We start from the raw sequence: 26,811 nt of genomic DNA, 5'->3' as shown, positions 1-26,811 counted from the left end.
ATCCTCACTTCATCCGTACATCCTCGTCTTATCATCACCATCATCATCACCTTCATCATCGTCATCGTCATCTTCATCGTCATCGAGAATGAATGTTTAGTTTCGTCGTGTTTCAGAATATTGGTAACTTCGATCGCATTGGCGGCAGTGTTTGTAAAAACGGTAGCGATAGCCGGACAGCCAAGTAAGTATAAAACTATGCATCAGTATCATCAGCTGCAGCAGCATCAGGTGCATTATCGGTATCATCAGTATCATCAGCTGCAGCAGGATCAGTATCGCTCAGTATCAGTTCTTTTCTTGCAGCTATGTCGTGCACAGTGCGCGCTGATCTGGAGACATTTCAAGGTAAATTAGTCGATTATTCCAATAACACTGAACCCGTTCATTTAGTCAACATGAACAAGACAACTGGCCGATGTCCTTTCGAGATTTATATCGATGGAGAATTGTCAAAATTAGCCGGTGAATCGGGTCTGAGGAAACTGACGGTTCTGTTAGTAAGCGGTGGTGGGGCGCATGGACGAGTTTACATCATGGCATCGCCCACTGATAACATCATGCTGTACAAAGAGGTATTTATTTCATTTTTCATTTTTCATTTCTCTGATGATGACGTTTAGACAAGACTCCAAAACCGTCAAAAAATAAACTGTTAAATCATCAACTGTGTGCTCTACTCATTATCCGTTCTAGTTTTTGAATCTTTGACAATTTTTAATTGTGGGCGAGGATTTCATGGATTAGTGACGTTTCGACGATAACTTGTAATAATTATCTCGATATTTATCGACAGCTGCATACAATACACAGATTGGGACCTGAAGATATGAAATGGTCGGAGTTTGCCACGTATAAAGTCGGTCGATTACCTTTCAAAGATAGAGTTGTTAAGATACACAACGATATTAAAAGAGGTTTAGCCGAGATGACCGCGGTCAGTGGTCGCTGTCAATTCAGGATCGCATACGCGTGGAAAAAGAACGCGGCAATAATTACACTTCCTCGAGTCAAAGATGACGAAGATTCATTGACAAGTACGCGCCATCTATCGGCGTCAATATCTCACAATTAATACGATGACCGGGCATCTATATTCTGTTAAACAATTTTGGGAAGATTTCTTTTTCCATGTGAAGAGATTTGTTCAAAATCAAGATGGAAAGAAGAAATCTTATCCTGAAACGTCAGTTGGATATTTCTATGCACTTCATAAATCACTGTCAATGGTAATGATGACGATATTACTGTATGATATATCAATGATATTGATATCTATTACAGGTATTTGCGCCACTGGATACTGATATATCGAAAACTGTTTTCTAAAGTTAACAAAATTGATCGAACGATATTTCAATAATGTAACTGGCGTATTCTTTAGCACGGAATAAAATATTTCTCAGATTCATTTTCTTCGAAAGCAGAAAATATTGAAGTTGTTTTTCCGTGATAAGAAAATCTGCCACGAAACGGACGCTAATAATTTCTAGTTCTCGACATTTACCGCGAGATTTCAGAGAAAATCACGCGAGAAACTAATTAATCATTTACAGGAAGAATTTTATCGCATCGACACGCGTAGCATGCTGCTACTGGTGGTGGTGGTGCTGCTGCTGGTGGTGCTACTGGTGGTGCTGCTGGTGCTGCTGCTGGTGCTGCTGCTGCTGCTGCTGCTGCTGCTGCTGGTGCTGCTGCTGCTGCTGGTGCTGCTGGTGCTGCTGCTGCTGCTGCTGCTGCTGCTGCTGCTGCTGCTGCTGCTGCTGCTGCTGCTGCTGCTGCTGCTGCTACTAGTACTGGTGGTGCTGGTGCTGCCAGTACTGGTGCTGCTGCTGCTGCTGCTGCTGCTGCTGCCGCCGCCGCCGCCGCCGCCGCCGCCGCCGCCGCTGCTGCTGCTACTGGTGCAAATCCAAATGGATCCCCATTAAACAGCTAGGCGTATATATATATGATATAAGGACCTGTTACAAATACTGTCACCATAAAACAGCCGGGGGTGTTCATGGTGTTAGGGTAATGTTAAGTAATGTCCCTTCAGGAATTCCATTGATCGCTAAGAAAATGCACACGTGTTTGAAAGAACTCGATCACGTGAATCTAAGAGATGATAATTTACTGTTTGAAACGACACGATTTACAACCGTCAAAACTGTCAATCATCATCAAACTGTCAAGTAGAATCTGAGAAAGATTCTGAGAACTTCAGGAGAGAGTTTGCTGTCGTCAGGCGATTCTTAGTCGTCGCAATAGAAGTAGGTACTATTATCACTGATGACATTAGACACACGTGTCACGTGTCACGTGTCACGTGTCGCTGTCTGTAAAAAACAAACTGAATTAAAACAGGTTTTTAACATCTGTGATTCGTGATTGATTTCAGGGAAAAATGTCGACTGTGATTTCAGTAGCAAATGTTTAAACATGAAGGTAAAACTTGACAGAACTTTTTAAACGTTACTGATACTGATACAGACACTGATACCCTGATACAGATACTGATACAGACACTGATACTGATACAGATACTGATACAGACACTGATACAGACACTGATACCCTGATACTGATACCCTGATACTTTGATACATGCACTAGTGTTGTACATGTATGTATTAACACTGTAAAGTATTGTTTAGTATGTATCAGCGAATAATCGACTGGTTTCTGGTCAGATTCAGTTCCCGAATAGAAACCTCCTCTCACATCAGTAAAACAGGTCACGTTTTACCGAGGATCGAATATAATTTGCCTTACGTCTGTTCAGTTCGTCCCCAAGGAAACCTAACACGTAATCGACTGGATGCGAGCTAATGTCCGACGAACCCTATTCACGGAGATATAACGATGTATTGTGTCGTTTTAAAGCCAGTAAATTAGAATCAGACGCCTTCTAAATAACGTCCCTCGCCGCGACCACCTCGAGCGCTGCCTCCTCTAAATAAAAATAGTTCCAGACTAGTTGACCGCTCTTGGGAGAAACAATAAACAGTTCAGTGGAAAATGACGACGACCAAAATATTCCCAAATGGGAATAAATCTTTCGCTAACTGAAAGAAGAAGATGAGATCTATTTCTGCGTGTGTCGAGTGTATTCACGTATGTATTACTGGTTCATACAAGTTTAGAATGTGTCGGATGACTATTGCAGGTGCGACGAGATGGCGATGTTTCTACTTTTCTTTAAAGATAAAAGATATTGATATAAAGATAAATACAGCATGACACGCGAACAATCAGCGAAATAATCCAGGCGCGTTTCGAGAGACAGTCTCGGGGAAGATGAATCATTGTTTAACAGTATTACACGAACACTAACGCTGTTATGATGTTTCACGTGAAGAAACAAGTATTAAACGTCTATTGGCCTGAAATGATTCTTGTAGCTCGGTAATAAGGGGGTTATTTTCCTATTAAGGATAATTGGAGGATTGGTAGCGGTCGCATCAGCATCTTCAGAACAGAGCAGAAAAACACACAGTGATTGGACAATTTTACCAAACGCACATTCACGCACATTCACGCACACACGCAAATATAATCATAGATGGTGATTTGTATGTCTCTAAACAATCGGTTGTTCGCCCAGCTGCTGCTGCTGCTGCTGCTGCTGCTGCTGCTGCTGCTGCTGCTGCTGCTGCTGCTGCTGCTGCTGCTGCTGCTGCTGCTGCTGCTGCTGCTGCTGCTGCTGCTGCTGCTGCTGCTGCTGCTGCTGCTGCTGCTGAAGCTGGTGCTGTGGTGCAGTTGCTGGTGCTCTTGGTTGCGATACTGGTCACACCCGAAACACGAATGACTGGTGACCGGTCACAACAGATAATTAGGCACCAACACTGACCGGAAAAACTTACAATGTCATTCAATCACTAGAACTCAGTGGCCTAGTGGCTAGGGTGCTCGACTGGCACGCTGGAGGTCTGAGGTTCGAGTCCTGCTAGGGTTAGGGTTACGGAGGTCTGAGGTTCGAGTCCTGCTAGGGTTAGGGTTATTGAGGTCTGAGATTCGAGTCCTACTATAGTTGACCTGAGGTTTGAGTCATTTTGCAGATAGACTGTTTCAGTGCCTGGCAAGCAGGGCTCTCTCGGTTGATATCGGTGGGTATTTTTTTCAGTTGCAGAGAGAAACCAACAGGAATCCCAAAAAACCTCCCCCATCTAATCTACAAAAAAACAGCGCGCACTAATCATTAATACACATGTAATCGATAATTTAGACAACGAGCATCACTGACTACGAGCATCACTGACTACGAGCATCACTGACTACGAGCATCAATGACTACGAGCATCACTGTCTACGATACGATACGATCAGATATAGAAACATCAAACAGGAAAATGATGAGAATGGTAAAAAATATAACTCCAGTCACTTTTCACCATCAAAGAGACAATATATTGAACATTTCATATACAAAATCATTATCGGTTTGTTCTCGTGGTGTGATTATGACACGTATAGGTTAGGGTTACAGGCACAAACTGCTGCTGACATTTAGCAGGTTGTTTCCGGCGATGCTTTTAGCGAATTTGATGATAATAAATGTGACTTTCTCTGATGCCGATTTATCGACGGTAATCGACTGGTATAAACTACTGATGTTAGTTCTCTGACTAGAGATGTGAAAAAAATATCTTCCCCGTTTTCTGCAGGTTTGCGGTGTTTATTGTTTTGCGTTGGACGATAGAAGTTTTGTCTCTGCCGTTGTAGCGAGGAGAAAATGTCATTGAAGCTAATTTTAGAAAAAGGTCGCAGATTAATCGGATAGATGATAATCGAGATACGTGGCGTCGATGAAAGGAATGCGGAAACCTGATTCGGGATGTAATTAACTTAAAAACAAACGCAAAGATGACGGCTCTGACGTCACTGTATTAACCAACTCTTCAATACTGCCAATAACACCGCGTATAATAACGGCGTCCACGTCACTAGATCCGAACCGGTGTTTTTTTAGATTGACTCATCAATCGCAAGAAGCTCGGATAACATAATACGAGCTATTATCAATTACAGGCAGCGCAATCTCCTCTAATCTTCTTAGAAAAACCGGGTTGTTTTTTCTTTATCTTCTGCTAGATTTCTGTTCTCGGGGACTGAGCAGGTTCCACACGACACCGCCACCGCGTATCCACAGTTTAACAGACCAGAAATCCTAGCAACCGCAAATGACGTTGCTATCGATGATATATTTGCTGGTTAAGTTAATGATAAAACCGGTGTAAATCAGGAAATAAAAACAGCCGATAAGATTAGATCTAATTACGTCATGTTACGTAACGACGTTAAAAGTATAGCGTTTAAACGTAAACGTTAATCGCGAACGCTGATAAATAGAAATTACGTCGAATCAACGGAGCTCATTATTAAACGATCAATCAAGCGTTAAATGTGAAATCAGTTAATCATTTTATCATTGTCTTAGAGAGAGAGAGAGAGAGTAGAGTCTACACCAGATCGCAGCAGCAGCAGCAGCAGCAGCACAATATCATAATTCATCCTAGATGAGTTATTAATATCACAGCAATTAATAATCCTAACGTCAGGACCTAAAACATCAGTCTGGGATCTCGGACCGGGGAAACCAGTAACATGGGACGCCGGATACCTGGGACACTGAAGACCCAGTTATCTTGGACACCGGTAACATGGGACGCCGGATACCTGGGACACTGAAGACCCAGTTATCTTGGACACCGGTAACATGGGACGCCGGATACCTGGGACACTGGAGACCCAGTTATCTTGGACACCGGTAACATGGGACGCCGGATACCTGGGACACTGAAGACCCAGTTATCTTGGACACCGGTAACATGGGACGCCGGATACCTGGGACACTGGAGACCCAGTTATCTTGGACACCGGTAACATGGGACATCGGGAACCTTGGATACCGGATACCTGGGACACTGGGGACCCAGTAACCTTAGACACCGGGAACTACCAGTATCTTATCATCATTATGTATAGAATATATGATGGGTATATTTTCCAATTACACAGACTATGTATATATATATATATATATATATATATATATATATATATATATATATATATATATATATATATATATATATATATATATAAGAATGTGGCCCCCGAGGAGTTTGCGCCCGGTCTCTGCGTCACAAGCTCATTTCTAGTAAATAGGAATATACATATAACATTCTCTAGCTCGTTACTGGCGGCTGACGGTTTATCCGATTATCTTTGCTTATCCATTGCGCTTATCCATGTAGAAAATAGCTTCATCTAATCGACGTTAGAGACGTTTATTTATAACGTTAAAATGACGTTATATATATATATATATATATATATATATATATAAGCGTGCAGCGTTAACGTTGGATTAAATAACTTGCGGAACTTTGTCGAGGAAAATGAGTTTTTTTTTAAAGTTCCACCAGACATGCAGAATCCCACCGAGAAACTTAGTGTCTGATGTATCACAGTTGGTTACACTAGGGCCGTAGAGCGATGGAGATCAGTGCTAAAGACCGTATCGACCACGTCCAGGACTGGATGAAATAAACGTCATGATCCAGTTCCACGGTTGTTTCGTGATATGATGAGAACATTTTTAAACTTTGAGTCAAATTTAACCCAGTGGAACTACGCGGGTCTACAATGTAACACGTATAAGCCAAGTGCTTTTTAATAATCACCTATGACCGGATTCCCTTCAAGAATCTTTCTAAGAAACTGTATCCAGTATTAGTAATTGTTCTATGGTAGATTCTTGTGGTGTTTTAGATCTACTCAATTTGTTTGTTACAATGAGAGATGAAGAAATGAGAGAATGATGGATATGAATGAGGGTTGGACGAACTTCTTGATCCTCAACAACTTTATTCACAACAATTTCTCCAAGACTCTCACAATACAAACTCAACAAAACTTTCGGCCATAAAAATGCCTATAGAAATCAAAAGCGATTTGTGAAAATCTGAGGAAATGAACTGACTGTTGCTGTGATTGGAAAAAGCGAGGACTGCTGCTGAAATGGAAAAAGCGAGGACTGTTGCTGTGATTGGAAGGATAAAGAAAATAGCTGAGCTAATTACATTTAGTGATGCACACAAATACCGTTTCGCTGGGAATAAGTTGAAAGGAGAGAAGCACGTTCCTCTTATCGCGTTCACACGAACATATTCATTAATCAATCTTATAGAACTACTAGATCTGTGAGCATTAATGGAACAGACACTGAGGACAGACAGCATGTCGACATAATATAGACAGACAACCAGACAGGCGGGCAGATAGATAGACAGATAGACAGACAGACAGGTAGGAAGGCAAGTAGGCAGGCAGATAGACAGACAGGTAGGAAGGCAAGTAGGCAGGCAGATAGACAGACAACCAGACAGGCGGGCAGATAGACAGATAGACAGACAGGTAGGAAGGCAAGTAGGCAGGCAGATAGACAGACAGACAGGTAGGAAGGCAAGTAGGCAGGCAGATAGACAGACTCACAGACACACAGATTGACAGCATACCGACAAAAACTCATCAGAAAGTGCGCAAAAATATCTCATCTCAATCTAGGTCTCGTCCAGAAATTGTGTTTCATCATTAGAAGGCGTTAGATTGTATATAATTGTAGGCGCACCCTAGCCATAGGGGGCAATAGGCGTTACACCTGAAATTACCTGTTACTTCGTTATTCTTATTATTACTATTAATGCGTAGTCATTTTGTGTTAATAATATAGCGTCAAAAAGCAGCGGAGAACTTCAAATAGGATTACATAAAAACAGTCATTAGATCTGTTTGATACAAGTAATGCCTGAGGAGGTTAGTTTTATCACATACACGAAAGCTTTGAAGTTTGTGCAAAAAGTTTCCTCCAAAAAAAAAACCACGCTCAGGTTCCATCGAATTCTACCGATTGCATTCTACGACGTTCTTTTACCATTTAATGGTGAATATATATATAATGATATATTGGGTTCAGTTTCATAAAATGTGGAAACATGAAATAATCCCGGGGAACATTCTTAAAGTTCTTTACCGTGAATTGCGTGGATCCAAGTGGAACCACTTGAGGCCAGTAGAAGCTAGAATGGTGCTAGAAGGGCAGGCGCTGCTGCTGGTCTGAGTAAACCTTGAAGGGCAGGCGCTGGTCTGAATTGAGCTCGGAGGAATGCTGCTGGTCTGAATGAGTAAGAAGGGCAGGTGCTGCTGGTCTGGAGTGAGTGAGAAGGGCAGGTGTTGCTGGTCTGGAGTGAGTAAGAAGGGCTGGTGCTGCTGGTCTGAATTGAGCTCGGAAGAATGCTGCTGGTCTGGAGTGAGTAAGAAGGGCTGGTGCTGCTGGTCTGGAGTGAGTAAGAAGGGCAGGTGTTGCTGGTCTGGAGTGAGTAAGAAGGGCTGGTGCTGCTGGTCTGGAGTGAGTAAGAAGGGCAGGTGCTGCTGGTCTGGAGTGAGTAAGAAGGGCTGGTGCTGCTGGTCTGGAGTGAGTAAGAAGGGCAGGTGCTGCTGGTCTGGAGTGAGAAGGGCAGGTGCTGCTGGTCTGGAGTGAGTAAGAAGGGCTGGTGCTGCTAGTGTCTGAGAGAACTAGAAGCGGCTTCAGACACCAGTAACACGATACTCGCTGTAAAGAGAGACAAAGAAGGGAAAAATGTTGTGAATAATTGATGTATCGCTAACACTGTTAAATAATGGTTTCTTGTCACTCGAAATTTACCGATAGAAACCTATTGTACATTTTACACACTACTGTATTCTAACATATATGAATTATTGATAGCAGCAGCCAGTGCCCTTGTGATCTGGTTCATCATCCACTGATAGAGAGGGGATGGTTGTGGGTGTTGTATCGGCAGAGGAATGGTAACTGCAGGTACACGACATCCCTGGACAATTATCATGTTACATTTCGCCCACCTCAGATTGTATGACGGTATCAGTTCTACATGTCCGTGTCTAATCACTTGAAACAATGACGAGCAAGCAGTTGTTGATGCTCTTCCTATAATTTATGGCTCGGACATCTTCATCTTGCAGCATCTCATCCGGGATCTCCAGATGTGTCTGATTGTTAACAATTGATGTTAATAGTAGGGTTGGAGTAATTGGGAGAGGGTAAGGGGGAGTAACAGTAAGGGGTTGTGATAACGGTGAAGGGAGAGTGGGGGAGTGGGGGGGATCGATGTAATGTAATGATTACACTTGGTTTCATTACAAATTTACTGCTGATATCAGTTAATCATAAAATGACAACTCGGGGCGCAGAAACGACGTATAGACTGTTTATCGTTGTCGATCATAAATTGACAACTCAGCAACGAAACGACGGGTCGTCGATGAGAAATTGACAACTGCTCGTCACAGAACTGGTCATAAACAGTGAATTGCGATATATGACCTCTTGTCGGTCTGTTGATCATAAATTGACAGCCCACTAGAGATGAGGTGATGCACGCCACCAAAATCCAATCCTGTGAATAATATCTGTGACCGTTTGAACTCAGGGATTGAATTGATCAAATATTTTCATCCTCTTAATCAGGGGGAATACTTAATGCGTCTCCCGGGGGAACTGTTTCAGTTTAATCAGGATCAAAGCTGCTTTTATCTTTTTTATCAATATTTTACATATAACAGGTGTTGTTTTAATTAGACGGTTCTGTCGAGCTTTTTACATTTATTCATACAGCGTTTAGAAATCACCATGATCTGGTTGATGTAGCTGCTGCTGCTGCTGCTGCTGCTGCTGCTGCTGCTGCTGCTGCTGCTGCGGCTGCCGAGTGATCCATCCGGTAAAAAGGACGACAACGACACTTTGGTGGTAACGTTGAACTGGTTGAAGTATATGTGAGCACGCGGGTAGGGGGATAATGAGATTTATATATAGATGTTGTTAGCTTTAAATTTCAGCGTCTTCCGCCCGATTGCGTCCATTTATCATAACCCAATATATTGCTGTTATATATCATTAGTGTTTTCATCACATTAGGGACAATTTCTAAGCTCTTTCACTCTAGATCTTATAAAATAATCATCAAGCTCTTCTCCTAAGCCCCACTGCCGGGTCCATTCTGTTTATTGGTCTCCCATGCTGTAGCCCAGTTGTGGCTCTCACAGTAGCAACAATTTCTGAGCTCTTTCACATTTTCCAAATGAAGGTCGATCTAGACAACTTTAAAACTAACGCTTCTCCCGTGCGCCACTATAACACCTCCAGGTCCATCCTGTATCATGGTCTCCTAAGTCATCGATCTGAGTCATTTGAGCTCTTGCACATTTTCCAAATGAAGGTCGATCTAGACAACTTTAGTACTAACTCGATTCCTATCACCCACTCGCACCTCTAGGTCCACCTCCCGCATTATCAATCTGTAGTCTCTCATTACTACCTTCAATTTACATTAACAGAGTTTTTCCGCTATTTAACAAGTGACTTGAGGCGAAGGTTTTAAGTAAATATCTCTCGGAAATCGACGCCAGTTAAAAATTTCACCCGACGGCGACACGAGTATAACGTCTGCTGGTCCGCAAAATCATTCATTTAATAGGCGTAACCACGGTAACGGTCCCCTGATGAAATTCAGACAACCACCGAGATTTTACGCCGACTTAAACAATAATTGAAGAAAGGTAATATAACAACACCGTGGTCCGTACCGCGGTCCGTACCGTGCTCCAACCACTGGTTTAATGGCGGAACTAATTTATTCAAATTTACATCTTCAACTTGCGCTATTCTAAGTAATGAAGATATTCTTTCTCTGAAGTAAAGACCACTATACATTCAGAGGTTCTGGGACCAGTTGGTCAATAGTTGATTAAAGATAACCGGCGGTTAGATACCATAGTAACAATGAACTTTTAGTTTTGACTATGTCAACTATCCAATGGTTAACTCTAAACATTGTTAGCAACTTCAGCCTCATTGGTGTCATACTCTATAACAAGTAAATTTCTCTTCATCTGTTTTCGTATGATTTGCTGCTAAGATGGTGGCACTCCTGATATTCGGAGATGGCACCTCTTTCAGTTTGAGTATTATTTTCGGTGGTGTTTGCCTCATTCTTCACGATCACTGACAGCTCTATAAATGACGTAGCAGTCGGTCGTGTTGATGCAGTTTTACGGGTGAAAGATCAGTGAACACAAGTGTAGTGTATTATTGTATCTGGTGGTCAATGTTTGATGTGGATATGTTGAACAAAGTGTTGAACCGATGTTTGTCCGATGCCTTCAGGCGCCTGAGTTGTAGCTGTGAAGTGTGTTATCAGCTGCTCTCTCATCATTGTCATCTCACACCTTTTATAATTAGATTCATCTCCGCAATATTCACAAATAGATTACATCAATTATACGCACGCAACAGGAGGAAGCAGCAGCAGCACCAGCATCAGCACTAGCAGCAGCACTAGCAGCAGCACCAGCAGCAGCACCAGCAGCAGCACCACCAGCACCAGCACTAGCACCAGCACCATCGCCAGCAGCAGCAGCAGCAGCAGTGGCAGATAAAGAGAGAAAGGTTCATGAAATGACTGACCGAACTGTACGGTGCACTTGTCCGAGACGTGAACAGTCGTCCCAGAATACAAGATTACATTAAGTCACCCCCTTAACCTCAATTCTTCATCGTCAGTAACATTACCAATGACTGTTCGTACCGACTTGATGTTGTCCAGACTAATATCAGAAGCATCGTTCACCTTATCAAACCCTGACTGTAATAAGTTAGAGTGGACTGAATAGTACTCAACTACACGCAACGTAGACTACAGCAAAATGTCGCTAATAAAGCCTCGTGTCGTGTATAGCTTTACAGAAGAGATGCTCGAAACATCTTTAATAATTTAAACCGTGACCGTTTAGGTCGAGTTAACCGAATCAACGCGTCAATATTAAATACCCTGATTGCCTGTTACCGAATCTATTAACATATTCTATCGATAGTCGGAGTCAACATACTTATGTAAGAATTCCAAGTGACCAGTAACAGGAAGGCACTTGAACTGCTGGTTTCGTCTGTTGGCTATCGTGGATATAGCCGGAGGTCGGGTATTAATTCCTCAATAGTCACCAGACTGATTAACGACATGCGAATAACCATCCAATAAATGTAGCCTTCAGGCAATGTTTACACAACTAGAATACTTGACCGAAGACATACAAAATTATCATCAAGTGCGCGCGCGAGGGCAAACAAGTAAAGGAGAATAGCGGCGGCCAGTGTTCTGACATTCGTGGAGAGAGCTTTGTTCTTCACAAAGTACAAGTAGGACAGCATCTTTAAACTTAATCAAGAGCAGAAAGGCCGTAGTATCCTGCCATTCCTCGAGAGAGCAATATGTTCTTCACAAAGTACAAGTAGGACAGCATCTTTAAACTTCATCAAGAGCAGAAAGGCCGTAGTATCCTGCCATTCCTCGAGAGAGCAATATGTTCTTCACAAAGTACAAGTAGGACAGCATCTTTAAACTTAATCAAGAGCAGAAAGGCCGTAGTATCCTGCCATTCCTCGAGAGAGCGATATGTTCTTCACAAAGTACAAGTAGGACAGCATCTTTAAACTTCATCAAGAGCAGAAAGGCCGTAGTATCCTGCCATTCCTCGAGAGAGCGATATGTTCTTCACAAAGTACAAGTAGGACAGCATCTTTAAACTTAATCAAGAGCAGAAAGGCCGTAGTATCCTGCCATTCCTCGAGAGAGCGATATGTTCTTCACAAAGTACAAGTAGGACAGCATCTTTAAACTTCATCAAGTGCAGGGGGACTGTGCCCTGGCATTCTTCCTGGCATTCATCCTTTGGGAGAGCTTTCAGTACAAATTACAAGGAGGACAGCACCATCTATTTTACCAAGTTCACCAAGGGATCTGGATGTGAAGCGGCATGTCCACGAAGAAGGGAGCCTTTGGTTGATAGCAATGAGGTCATACATCCCTCACATACAGCAGTGTAAGCTAATAGATGACATGTTCATTACCATTAGCGGGGAGTTGCAAATTACTATACAGCTGATGACGTCACACTGTTTCTCATACACCGAACGTAAAACATACTAATCCGCTTTTCTACGATAAAGGTGAAGGTCATCGACCGGTAAACACCAAACGATCAATGACTAATTACCGGCGCGCAATGATACACACACAAGCAGCAGTAGTGCGGCTATTAACGCATAAACACACGACTATACTCGATTGCCGCAGTTTGAATCAATAACTAGATAATTAAGTACTGACACAATCTTAGTCGGAGCGTATCGAAAATTCGATCGTGTTATTAGAAATCTAGTTGCAGATACTGTATGTATATAGAAGTAGGTCTAGTAGTTGGGGAGAGAGTTCAGTGAATGTTTATATCATTCGTATCAGCTAATAGAATAAATATATCCAGCAGTTTTATAGCCTCGTGCCTATACCAGACCCGACAATCCCCCCCCTACCCCGTGTGAGAGATTATTCATAGAAATTGAATCTTATTTAATCCGGCGACTGAAGATGAATCTCCCACTCTCTCTGACAGCTTCAAATCGGTCGTTAACTATCCGTATAATGACCTTGAACTTCCGGTTATTAATGGATGATGGTGTTGCGGTAATGAAGACACTCGCGGCAGATTGTACATACGGTCGGAGGCGACCTCCCAGGAGGGTGGAGCTGGCTAATTAAATCGTTCGGATCGATACTGCGCCACATTTATAAACTTTATCTGCCTTTTGCTGCGGGCAGCAATTTACGATACACATGTAAAACTCTCTTGAACTGGTCCCTGATGGACTCTCTTGAGCTGGTCCCCGATGAGGATGCATTTTAAAAATTCATGTCCAGAAGTGGATATGAATAAATGAGGAGGATGGAGAGAGGTTGATGATGCTGCGGAGGATGGGGAGGACGGTTGATGATGCTGGAATGTCGCTCGTCTGCGGACGCAGTTTTTCATTAATTCTGAACGAAGGATTTGAATTGATTTATTTCGTCAGTGAATCGTCTTCCAATAACTTGGGAAATAGGCTTCAGAATCTCGTGAGGAAGATATGAATAATGACATTGAATTCGGAATGCTGCGCCAGGTGTCACCGCTGTTGCTGGTCGAGCACGAACCACCTATTATTGACATCGTTCACCTTTCAACTGTCGTGAAATAAGGTACTAATCACTAGTTGTGAGATAGCTCTCGGACCTGTCTTCTCGATATCTCAATAGTCTCAGATATATCGTTTGCTAATACAATCGTCAATGACTCTTCAACGCTTTTGATAACGTCTCTCGTAAAGGGTTCGCCTCCAGCTTTACCTTTGCTTATTGCATCCTTCACTTCAGCAGCAGCAGCAGCAACAGCAGCAGCAGCAGCAGCAGCTAAAACTACAACGATTCCAACGATAAACGATAAACTATTTCTATTCTAACTTTTATATTGAATTCAACGAATTACTAAATAAATGTCCTGTAATAATTTACATCGCTTGAAGCTTCATATCATTTTAAACAAAGAATTTTCTATAATTGTGAAAGATCGATTTTGCAGCTTCTGGCAATAAATGCGTGAAATGTTAAAGACTCATTAGAAGACATAGTTATCATTCCTGAACACACGCTTTTAATACAGATTCACTCATATTTCTTACCGCGGAGTCGGGGAGGGGCGGAGAGGGGTGAGGGCGGAAAGGGCGGAGAGGGCGGGTGTCTGAAGTGTGAAATTCCAGTAAGAATTGCTTAGTGTTCGAATTTCGAGTGTGAAGCATAAAAAAACAACAGATTTTCATAACCTTGAACAGAGTTGTCACTCGAGAAAATGAATGCGAGTTGTAGAAACAGCACTTAAACCACTTGTTCACTGGAGCGAGATTCTAACAGAAATACTCAGTTATATCAGTGAACATAGATGAATGAATGAAGATCGTGGTAACACTATACACCGGATCATCCTCATCAGTCCCCGAGACCGTTACAAATCAAATACAAAACCGTTCTCTACAAATTTCCATAAAACCGATTTAATGCCCAAAATACGTCGACGCGCCAGTGACTACAAAGTCTCTGACTTATGACTTATGACTTACGACGGGCTAGCCGTGGAACTAGCTGAGGAATCAGTTGTGGAATCAGCTGTGGAATCAGCTGTGGAACCGAATGTAGAACTGTAGACGAAAGAAACTGATGATGAATTCAGAAATTCGGAAGTTGTTTTTCCCACGTACAACAATAGCGACAGTTTGATCGTTTGAAACCTAGGTGATGTACAATGTCACATCCGGTACAATGGTGCACTTCCTGTCAGTACCTGCTGGTAAAGTTAACGGATAAGAAGCCATGATTTCCCAGAAAAGATAAAGATGATGACACTCTGCTGCCGGGTGTTTTTGGGCCGTTGAATATTGATGGCGGTTTTACAGTGTTGTCCTGGCGATGCATCCTGAATACTCGCAACAGCAGCAGCAGCAGCAGCAGCAGCAGCAGCAGCAGCAGCAGCAGCAGCAGCAGCAGCAGCAGCAGCAGCAGCAGCAGCAGCAGCAGCAGCAGCAGCAGCAGCAGCAGCAGCAGCAGCAGCAGCAGCAGCAGCAGCAGCAGCAGCAGCAGCAGCAGCAGCAGCAGCAGCAGCAGCAGCAGCAGCAGCAGCAGCAGCAGCAGCAGCAGCAGCAGCAGCAGCAGCAGCAGCAGCAGCAGCAGCAGCAGCAGCAGCAGCAGCAGCAGCAGCAGCAGCAGCAGCAGCAGCTCATGGAATACACGATGTTTATATGATATAATTCAGTGATGTTGATGATTTTTACAGTAACCACCACACTTTGCGATCGGGTCTGGTAAGTCTGGTGGTACTGCTGGTGATGCTGGAGTATTTTACGACCTAATGGACATGGTTTGTGTCTCCTCATATGTAGTTAGTGAGAGGTACCGGTATAGTCGGCGCAAATGTGCCTCTTGTGAGTAACACGAACATTATAAACATGTTTGTCGAAATTACCAACAATCCGCAGTCCGAGCTGATCTATACTCGCGTACCAGGGCCGCCACTACTTAATGACCCTCGCGTGCCACAGGTCGCCCGGTACGTGTATCTATAGTTACCTGAACCAAACCTGCTGTAATTGTTTGAATTAAAGAAGTTTTTATTGATCGCTGATCTGACTGTTTTAAAGTGCTTTTTGTTGTCAGAATGAATCCATTCTATGAAACAGGACTCAGTTTTTGTCTTTCTTCTTAAACAGAGAAAATCAATAATTACATCTAAATGTATGACAGCGCGCAGTACGTTCAGACGGAGATTTATTCACCTCAATCAATTTTATTAGATGAAACAGTTTATTCAAAAAAAATGTAATGCAGTTCGGGACTCGAACCCACGAGCGGTGAAGCGAGTGAGGTGCGTGGACTGGACTTTCAGCCGAACTACTGGCCGGTCATCGAGCCGAATTGACAAGTGGCTGAGGACCGGACCTGCTGGCCGGTCATCGAGCCGAATTGACAAGTGGCTGAGGAACGGACCTGCTGGCCGGTCACCGAGCAGAATTAACAAGTGGCTGGGGAACGGACCTGCTGGCCGGTCACCGAGCCGAATTAACAAGTGGCTGGGGAACGGACCTGCTGGCCGGCCACCGAGCCGAATTAACAAGTGGCTGGGGAACGGACCCGCTGCCAGTCACCGAGTCGAATTGACAAGTGGCTCCGGCCGGACTTACTGGCCGATACTGAACCGCTGGAAACCGGACCTGATGTCCGGTCACTGAACAACTGGAAACCGGTCACTGAACCGAATTAGCGACAGAAGATTTACAAAACAGCGCAGAGAATTCCTATTCAAATGGTAATATGATGGTGATAGATTTCACGCGCGGCGGGCGGGCGGGCGGCTGCCGCGAGAGGAGAGAGATATTGAATCGCGTTTCAAACTGAAGCTAAAAACCTCTCAAGTTATTGGAAATATTTGCCGATGTCGCCTGTTAATCTATAAAACTGGATCCTCATCAAACGGTTGATGAAATGAACGATTAAAACGATATCGACTTCCGCATTTCTGTATCTCAAATTGAAAGGATAATGATGTAAAGTTATATATGAAAGATTGATATATCGAATTGATATATCGTGTTATTATTGATAGAATTTAATAGCGATTTACTGTTAACATCCAACTACATGGACCTCGGTATAGACGCCGCCGGTATCTCAGGATAGGTGTATATAAGCTTATATGACTTGACTGGTTATCACAATTTGCTGATGTGACCTCCGATAGGGGGCGGAGTGTGGCAGGTCTTGGGGGTTAATTACAGAACAATTTTCATCCTTGTAATCTTAAAGCGAAATTGCATAATTGAAAACTTAGAATTCAAAAATTACAATGTTTTTTTTAAATCGAATTATAAAGCCTCCAATTGTAGTTTTCACTCACTATGGAATTTGAATGATTATCAGCTATCAGTGTGGCGCCTCGGTAGCGTGGCGCCTCGGTAGTGTGGAGCCTCGGTAGCGTGGCCCGCTCGGGGCCGCTTTAAGTCTGAAGTTACGTTTTACATAACTCAGTTGCCTGCGTGTGTAATTTCTTGGTTTTGAAATAAAAAGTTTGTCAGCCTTTGTCAGGTTATTATGATTATAAGTTCAGCTGATAGAATACCGAGGTCCCGGGACTCAGGTCAGTATTTTACCCAGCTCTCTCCTGCAGCTCCTGATGATTCCTACACGATCTCAGATACTATCACGATTAGTTTAATAATACACTAACCTTTTGAATAAGTAATGCTTTGGTTCCTCCTCCTGGACCGTGACTGCCCTGAGACTCTCGTCTTTCTACTGTCATTGGTTCCATCATTCACTAATTAAACACCCGTGTTAATTAGTAAATTAATATCTGTTCATGTTGATGTTATTCTGCACTGATCTGCACATCGTGATCGTCTGCTGCTGTTGGGTAAATCTGAAATCATCAAATCATTTTAAACTGATATAAATGAAATATAATCCTACAGTAGGTCAAATATTTATACATTTTGATAAAGTTTAGACATTTTGATACTAAGATGAAATGGGGTGGAGCTTTCCGGGTCGGTGTCTCACAGTTAAGTGTCCCACGGTTAAGTGTCCCATGGGTAGGTGTTCCGGGGGAGGTGTCCCATGGGTAGGTGTCCCGGGGGAGGTGTCCCACGGGGAGGTGTCCCGGGGGAAGTGTGGTAATGGTACCTGGGCAGGGTTAAAGAATCCAATGCTGCCACGGAAGGGGGGGGGTTAGGTGAAGGAGTTGCTCAGAATATAAGGACAATATTGTTTAAATCTGTGATTCATCAATTCATTTGTAACCAATGACTATAATTCCTCTCTTTCCTCTCTCTGGAGGTTACTGGTGCAGGTGCTGCTGCTGGTACTGTAGATGCTGCTGGTACAGGTACTGGTGCTGGTACTGTAGGTGCTGCTGGTACAGGTACTGGTGCTGCTGGTACAGGTGGCTGATGGAGGCACTGCTGGTACTGTGGTGTTGCTGGTACAGCTGGCTGGTGGAGGCTACTGCTGGTACTGCTGCTGATGGTGGCTGGCTGACTGGCTGGCTGGCTGGCTGGCTGGCTGGCTGGCTGGCTGGTTGGCTGATGGTACTGAAGGCTGGTGCTACTGATGAAGCTAGTTTCATATTCTAGTATTTTCCCTACTATGATAAACCTGTAAGAGAGGGAAGGGAGAGAGAGAGGAGACTGCAGGGGATGGAAATACTGCCAAATAATGAAAAATCAAGGCCTAAATATCTAGACTCATCAGTAAATAATAGCAGCATTGTTTTAACCGCCACTGCAGCTGCTGCTGTCCGTCTTAATTCAGTATTCATGTTGCTCAGCAACCCTGTAACCATGTCAGATTTGCCTGGGGTACAAGCCTGCTACTGATCGAATTGTCGAAGTTACCCGGCTGCTAAAAATGTTCGGTTTTTTCCAGATCAAATTGACAGTTCCCATCACGGCTGAATTATCTATATTTCACGATGGAGGGATCTCTGGCAATCGAATAACAATAGTCGTACAGGTTAAAGACGGATTGTAGAAATCCTTCAGGCGAAAGTCAATAGTGAACTAACCACGCAGGAAAATCTGATTCTCAGCCTGAGAGCTGAATATTTTATCACGACAATAAACAGAAGTTTTATTTCTCACCAGGAGAAGAGAGTGGGAGAAAGCCGCTGGGGTTGGGGAGAAGGGACAGACCCACACTCTCTCCTCTTACGTGTCGTTTCAAGGTCTGAATGGGTCTCCGCTGGGTTCATCGCCTAATAGTCCTGCAATTCTGTAGTTCTACGATCCGTTTTTGCAGACTGACACAGACACTGACGGGTTGTTAGTGAAACTCCGCCGGTACGGTACGGGGTTTAGTTACGGTAACGTGGTCTCTCCTCGGCGGCCTCGCGGGTCGGGTGTGTCGGTAGAGCGTGCGAGGCTTACTAACTACTACTACACTGTGTCGCGCGGCGGGAAACAGCAGTTATTTCAAATGTGTTTTACAGCACGTGCTCTGTGTTTGGGCGGTGCTGCGTGGTTTATCGTGTTTTAGGGGTTTTGTCATCGCCAGGCTGACCCCTCATCATCCTATAAACACAACCAGCAGATTCGCGGGTTCTTCCGGGTTCCGGTGACGATCTTGACCACGTGGAGACAGCGGTATGGAAGCCCGAGGTTGCGCGTCGTTATGGATGCGGCGCTATGGAAGCCGGTGATGGTCCATATGTACGGGGACAGATTGAAGCCGGTAATTGCATTCCGTTCCGGTTGGCTGATGATATTTGGTTGTCTCTTTTTAAGTTTAAAGATTGTTTGCATCCACAGGTCAGGCGACCGATCTCTCAATGGTGGAGTATGTACAGTTTTGAAGTGAAACGTTAAATTACTTTGATGTCCACAGAAAATGCCTCTGCTCTGGGCGTCTCTCTCTCTCTCTCCTATCATCGGTTCGATATAAGACCCACAGATCTTCGTTTTAACGGTTATTGGTATTTTTGACCGCGCCCTGGCAATGATAGCTGCGGGGCATGATGATCCCTCAGTGTGTGTGTGTTTAAAGGTCGCGTCACGGTAATATTTCTAATTCACAATCCTCTCAGCTCTCTTTACACAGGAGAGAGAGGGAGAGATGTTAGAAATTGATTACAAACATGTACCACACATCCATGTACTTCTAATGTTATTGTTTTATAGATTTATTGGTTTGGTATTTTCTGGAAATACGAAACCTGAAATCAAGACCATATATGGGCGGGCACTAGCTAGCAGTTATAGGCTCTCTGTTGAACTCGAGTGTGAGGGCGATCCAGCAATTGCGATTATTTTATCAAATATGATATCTATCGAATGAGAGCTGTGTGGCAGCAGGGACTGACACACCCCGCGCGTGGGCCCCCGGGACAGGAAGCCGTGACTGAATGAGGCGCCCCCTAGAGAACACGTGATCTAACACCATGGCTAATCTCAGGTGAAACACGGAAATATTGACAGTTCACTGCGACGCGTGTGGTGGGGTAATGTTATTGATTACTGATTGATTACTGATGTGGTCAGTGGTGTGATCAGTGATGGTCAGTTTATTGAATAAGATATTGATAAATTTGATCTCTTGTAATAATAATCCATTGATCGATGCCGGTGCTATAAGGTATCAGGCCCCAGGTTATCATCATTGTTCTAGGAACAAATAATATGTATCTCTATATATTAGCCAGAGGACGAGTTGGATAGGATAACCCCCCAGCTAGTGAAATCGGGTGACAACCCTCTCCCCCAGTTAGATAGGTGCCCTCTCAGTGACTCCCCTACCCTGAGTAAGATGGTCCCCTCCTCAGACATGAAGTGACCCTGAGCAGTGTCCCCTCTCGGGCTTGAGTGACTCACCCCTCCCTCAGTGAGATAGGTCCCCCTATCAGACTAGACTCCCAAAACACAGACAACACCAAACACTTACCCAAACAATCAATTCAATACGATTTATTCAAAATATGCGTGAATTGATAATATAACTTGTTACATATAATATGTAGTAGATAATCCGGGTTAATCCTTTAATCCGATCGGATTAGTGATGATCCGCTCTCTGGTAATCCGTTCATCTCGTAGATGAGTCAGTAGCTAATTCGTTGTCGGTGGCAACAATAACTACTTTCGTTTCATTAATGCAACAATGTTTGAAACGTTGAAACAAAATGACGTCGCAGACGACAGTGGTGTACGCCACTTAACGCTAACGTTATATCCAGAGCGGCAACGGCGGCGTCAACGTAACGCTGCAGCAACAACGCTTAATCGATCGAACGCCGGAACGCGTTTCAGATACCACAACAAACACGCCAACAACGTCGGCAGAGTTACGTTACTGCCGACGACGCCGATGTTTTACGTTGAAGCTGGATTATTTGGAGTGATTTATCAGTTGTAGTCGGTCGAGTTGACGTTGGTGCATCAACGTAAAATAAACCGAGCATGCGGTGACGTTAATTTGATTGTTTTCCGCTAATAGAGCGGCGGCAGCGTGAGTGGAGGAACTCAATCTGTTACTAGGGGCGGGGAGGGGATAATGTCAGTTCGTATTTGGCTGCTCTATATATTGTAGTCCAGTGACTTTTTCCTCTAATCCGTACATGTTTTAGTGATGTCAGTGGTCCTATAGTCGAGGTCTCCGAGTCGACAGTAACAATTTTCTATCCTCAATTCAGGAAATAAACAAACATATTCTTCATTTTTTACTGCACACTTTCACATATTCTTTTTATTCATACATTTGTAAAACGAAGATAAATTCCGAGTAAACTCTGCTAAAACTAGACATGTTGTTTTAATCGCCATCTATTGGAATTTACAAACACTAAGCAATCTTACGGTTTTACATGCAGATGAAATGTTCACAGCAATTTCGACTCGTGCGCCATCTACCGGTATTGAGAAAAGTTTCCATATTTACAAACAGAGGACATCTATCTATTTGATTAATTAACAAACAATTATTAACGATATAAGAGATAATTAAGTTAATTTATTGTCGAGCGGCTGCGGCTTGTTGCTCGTGGAAAGCCTGGAATCGAGCTTCCAGCTCGGGTCTAAAATGTCTGATCAATCCCTGAAAAAGATATATACATGAAATCAATAAATTTAGTTACGTTTGAAGTATTGCTGTAAGATTGTATACAATATTATAGATTAGTACCGACAGAGGTGAATGTGAAAACTGTAGGCTGAGGTCAAGGCATTTCTCAGATGAAGCAGCCATTAACAGTGGGGTCTAAACTTCGGTGGTTAAGATATTTTTGACGATGCGAAATAGGCAAATTCCGAGAGGATGAGTGAGAAATTAGAGGTTTTAACTATCTTCATCAACGTCAGTAGGAAGGCAGGGGTCCGGACCCCGAGACCACCCCTAAATCAGCCCCTGTAGCAGTGTTCACTGATACCTCGGGGCCAGTAGATTTTATCCATGCGAGTTCCATGCAGTTGCAACATGACAGGAATTGGAGAGGGAAATTTTTACAATGTCGAGACGGAGCTGATCTTGAGATTGATAACTATTGTATGATGAATATTACCTGTACAGGCCACGCGGCACCGTCACCCAACGCGCAGATCGTATGACCTTCAATCTGTTTACTCAATTCCCACATCATATCGAGCTCTTCGGGTCGAGCGTTTCCCTTAACTACAATCAAAACAATCAAAACAATTCAAATAAATCCGTTCTCTTACTGAGATACGCCTATAGAGGGCGACACTTACCCCATCTATGCATGACTTTAGTCATCCAACTGACGCCCTCGCGACATGGAGTACACTGACCACAACTCTCGTGTTTATAGAAATCTATCAAACGTGAAATACAATCAACGACATCGGCCGATTTATTCATCACAATAATAGCAGCCGTTCCAAGAGCGGTATTATTCTCAACGAGATCATCGAAATCCATCAGAACATCATCGCATACCCTTCAAATATAGATATATCAGTTATTACCGTGGTTTCTTGTGTCTAATCGGGAACAGGAAATTGAAATAGATGTTTAACACGTAGAGCGCCGGTGGTGGAACAGAGTTTAACTTACGATTTCGGAATAAGAGGTGTTGATGAACCTCCAGGTATAATAGCTAATAGATTATCCCAGCCACCTATCACCCCTCCGGCGTGACGTTCGATCAACTCTCTCAGGGGTATAGACATTGTCTCCTCCACTGTCGTCGGGTTGTTTACTTGTCCAGATATGTTGAAAAGCTGAAACGAGAATCGGGTATTTACAAACTCAGATACACGGAAAACATAACGTATTTTATACAACAATCGGATTTACCTTGTTACCACGGTTACGCTCGCGACCGAAACCGGCGAACCAATCACCGCCTCGACGACAGATCGTCTAAAAACCAACAATATATTATTAGAGGGATCACCATAGCGACGGTGAGTGATAAACGGACGGGATACTGTACCGGGGTTACAGCTACTGTTTCCACGTTAGTTACTGTAGTAGGACAACCGAATACACCGATATCAGCAGGAAACGGAGGCTTTAATCTAGGTTTACCCTGTTTACCTTCCAATGACTCAATCAATGCCTACAATACATCATAAAACTACTGTAAACTGTTGAACTACAGTTAAACTATTAGATGTAAATTACAGTAAACTGTTGTAAATTACAGTAAACCGATGTAAATTACAGCAAACTGATGTAAATTACAGTAAACTGTTAAGCTACAGTAAACTATTAGATGTAAATTACAGTAAACTGTTGAACTTCAGTAAAGTATTAGATGTAAATTACAGTAAACTGACCGTCTCTTCACCACAGATATAAGCTCCAGCTCCTCTATGCATGTATACATCGAAATCATAGCCCGTTCCACAAGCATTTTTACCCAATAATCCAGCTTCATACGCCTACAATAAATACATTAAAACTATCAGTCACAGAGAATGAGAAGAGAGAGGGGAGAGATGGAGAGAGGAGAATGAGAGGAGGGAGGAGGAGGATGATTAGTGAGTTAATTACCTCGTTAATTGCGAGTTGCATGTTTGATGCTTCGTTATAAAACTCTCCACGTATATATATATACGCAGCGCGTGCACCCATTGACCTGCCTGAGATCAGACATCCCTCAACGAGTTTATGAGGATCGTGCCTCATGATCTCTCGATCCTTACACGTTCCAGGTTCACCTTCATCGGCATTCACTACCAGATACTTCGGCCTACACGAGATTAACACATCATACAGATATCAATCCTCGTCTCAACAACAACGCCACCTAGTGACAGTTTCCAATACTAACCTGCCATCGTCCGGTTTGTTCATGAAGCCGAATTTCATCCCGGTCGGGAAGCCGGCTCCACCGCGACCTCGTAATCCAGAGGCCGAAATCTCCTTCAGAATCCAATCATGACCTTTTAGAACTATCTCTTTAGTTTTATACCAATCTCCCTACAACAGATCACAGATACATACAAACAGATGTGTGATACGGGGGGTTGGGAGGGGGTTCAGGGTCAGGGGAGCACTTACCCGAGCCATAGCTCCCTTCAACTTCCAGTCATGACGTCCGTACAGATTAGTAAATATTCGTTCGTCATCTTTCATCGGAGAATTCTGTAAAATTAAACAACTCAGTCACAGAGGTCACACATGACACACAGTCCCTGCTGCCACACACATCACAGCTGAGCCGGGGCTGTTGAAGGAAAATAATGAACAATAATTCTTCTGTTTTGTTTCTTACCCGAAATGGTTTCGCTTCAGTTGATGCATTGCAAACACAAGAAGCTGTTATCTGAGTAATCTGTGACCGACCTGTAATAAACCAACATTGAATTGAATTTATTAAAGTAATATCGGGGATTTTCAGTAAATTCTCAATTCGCGAGTCTTTAATTTCCACAAATCAATAATCAATAAACTAAATCACTGGTTACTTACACAGAGAAGTTTTAATATTCTGCGAGACTTTCGCTAGAGACGCCATAATTCACGAAATTACATAAAATAGTTACAAAACAGTTCACATCAACCGTGGCGCCATCTATTGGGAATTTTTACTCACTGTTAATCCGATAAAGCTAATTTTCCAATGACTTTGTTAATGAATTCACTTCGTTTAAGGTCTTGTCTTTTACGATAAACTTTGGATACCTTGTCCGATAATTTTGCGACAACAAACCTTTTTTTAGTTGAATTGATCTGAACAATTCAAATTCAATTCATTATATTTCCTTTTCAATTGAATTGTATTGAATTTGGTAGTTTATAAATAACAAAGTTATAATGTGTGATCTTGTGGAAACTGGTGGAAATAACTCAAACATATTCCTTTTACTTCCATTTGATATCCTGGAGAAAATTATCAAATATTGCACGTACGAGGAACTCTCAAAATATCGATTGGTAAGTTGCTTATTTTGAAATCTCAAATACTACTTTCTTTTTTAAATTTCATTTATGATAGCGAGTAATTTGGAATAATTTTTTCCAGGTTTGTCGTGAATTCAGAGATGTTTGCGAAAAATTATTGAATCATAATTTTTTCCGTTTGCTGAATCAAACATCGCATCATTACCAGACGTGTCGATCGCAGATGCCTCGGAGAGAATCATCCAGAATTAAACATCCGCTGATGAAAGAGTGCGAGATTGTGGAGACCATTCATCTACGTTTAACAATGTTAAACACAACATTCAAAAAACACATCGATTTAAAACATTGTTGTTTCTTTCCGGGAGCTGTAAGTCCGCCGTTCGAATCCGTATTTTATTGTTAACCGTGTAGACATCGGTGATATTATGGTATTTTTAATTACAGATTCTCGATGAAGTGAAGAGATTATTGATTTACGTTAAAACCGCCTCTAATCAACCGTTGAAAATCGTCTATAAAGTCACCGAGGAGTTGATGGATTTGTCGACGATGGCTATCGAGTATTTCAAGGACGTGATCGAACCCAAACTACCGAATCCATATCCGAATATATTATCGGAAAACACTACGTTACTCTCCTGTACGTTAGCGACCAGTCCGGGTAACACTATCTGCAGGATCACGGATTTTAACGAAGATGTATTTAATACTATTTTCAGGGGCAGGATTGAATTTCGGATACGATACCGATGACAGCGTTTCTCCCCAGAGGTCACCACCGGTCGTACAACAATCGAATCTAACGGTGAAATACGAGCGTCTTAGAGACCGATATAAACGTCTGCAGAGGATTTACCGATCGAAAATAATTGACGTGAGCGGAATTAAACGCAACCTGAGAACGTGGAAACGTAAAGTAACGTCGCAACAACGTCAAATCAATAACCTTACCCTCGCTCTGAACGACCAATCAAAACGCTACGATTCACTCGTATCGGATCTACATCGATCGGGCTGTTTACTAGCGGCACCTAGTACAAACAATCCCTACCAGGGGGCAGCATCTTCATCTACGGTTACTGAACATCAGGATTCTGTTACGCCGTCGCGGACTTGTGATATAGGTGGCGCTTCACGGTCTAATCGTAAACGCAAATTACCGAAATCGGATTCGAATAACGATCGAAAGAAACAATGTAATTCTAGTGTTGCTACTGGCGACGAGGATTTTACTAGAATCATGGGTGTTATTAATACGATACGTAGTTCAGCTTCCTGCTCAAAGGGGGCGCCACCTGCGGGTTCCTAGCGACTCATTAAATAGACTTTATTAATAATTATACAATGTTTACAAATAAACAAATTATCGGTATTCTATTATTGTTCATCGTTTTAACTCTAGATGGCGCCAAATACAACAATGACAACAGCGATGGATTTTGAGTTGTAAGACGTTTAATAATTTATTATTTTAAGCTATAATATTTAAATATTT

At 42.9% G+C, this 26,811-nt stretch overlaps 2 protein-coding genes across 2 annotated transcripts; one reads left to right on the top strand and one right to left on the bottom strand.

The window, feature by feature from the left end:
• Positions 1-21,674: 21,674 nt before the first annotated feature.
• On the bottom strand, positions 21,675-25,004 carry LOC141914022 (NADH dehydrogenase [ubiquinone] flavoprotein 1, mitochondrial-like). The gene is made up of 12 exons (XM_074805265.1): positions 24,882-25,004; positions 24,685-24,755; positions 24,471-24,554; positions 24,241-24,389; positions 23,961-24,159; positions 23,744-23,848; positions 23,398-23,523; positions 23,259-23,324; positions 23,016-23,182; positions 22,691-22,899; positions 22,504-22,613; positions 21,675-22,040 (listed from the first exon to the last, which is right to left on the bottom strand). Exons 1-12 carry the CDS (start codon positions 24,925-24,927, stop codon positions 21,957-21,959), a joined length of 1,416 nt encoding a protein of 471 aa, XP_074661366.1. The 5' UTR covers positions 24,928-25,004; the 3' UTR covers positions 21,675-21,956.
• Positions 25,005-25,181: 177 nt separating this feature from the next.
• LOC141914024 (uncharacterized) lies at positions 25,182-26,785 on the top strand. Its single transcript, XM_074805268.1, has 4 exons — positions 25,182-25,346; positions 25,435-25,683; positions 25,761-25,956; positions 26,036-26,785. Exons 1-4 carry the CDS (start codon positions 25,227-25,229, stop codon positions 26,623-26,625), a joined length of 1,155 nt encoding a protein of 384 aa, XP_074661369.1. The 5' UTR covers positions 25,182-25,226; the 3' UTR covers positions 26,626-26,785.
• Positions 26,786-26,811: the final 26 nt, after the last annotated feature.

This window comes from Tubulanus polymorphus, chromosome 12, assembly GCF_964204645.1.
Source record: "Tubulanus polymorphus chromosome 12, tnTubPoly1.2, whole genome shotgun sequence".
In the NCBI taxonomy this organism is placed as follows: Eukaryota; Metazoa; Nemertea; class Palaeonemertea; order Tubulaniformes; family Tubulanidae; genus Tubulanus; species Tubulanus polymorphus.
This window is presented reverse-complemented; position numbering and strand designations above follow the sequence as displayed.

Bases quoted from the DNA above. Each gene is read 5' to 3' on its own strand.
- LOC141914022 (XM_074805265.1), bottom strand. From the start codon at position 24,927: ATGGCGTCTCTAGCGAAAGTCTCGCAGAATATTAAAACTTCTCTGT. The intron at 23,325-23,397 runs GTACAGTATCCC...GTTGGTTTTTAG, and splicing joins AAACAGTAGCTGTAACCCCG to ACGATCTGTCGTCGAGGCGG. The intron at 22,041-22,503 runs GTAATATTCATC...TATCTTTTTCAG, and splicing joins GTGCCGCGTGGCCTGTACAG to GGATTGATCAGACATTTTAG.
- LOC141914024 (XM_074805268.1), top strand. From the start codon at position 25,227: ATGTGTGATCTTGTGGAAACTGGTGGAAATAACTCAAACATATTCCTT. The intron at 25,347-25,434 runs GTAAGTTGCTTA...AATTTTTTCCAG, and splicing joins AACTCTCAAAATATCGATTG to GTTTGTCGTGAATTCAGAGA. The intron at 25,957-26,035 runs GTACGTTAGCGA...TACTATTTTCAG, and splicing joins AAACACTACGTTACTCTCCT to GGGCAGGATTGAATTTCGGA.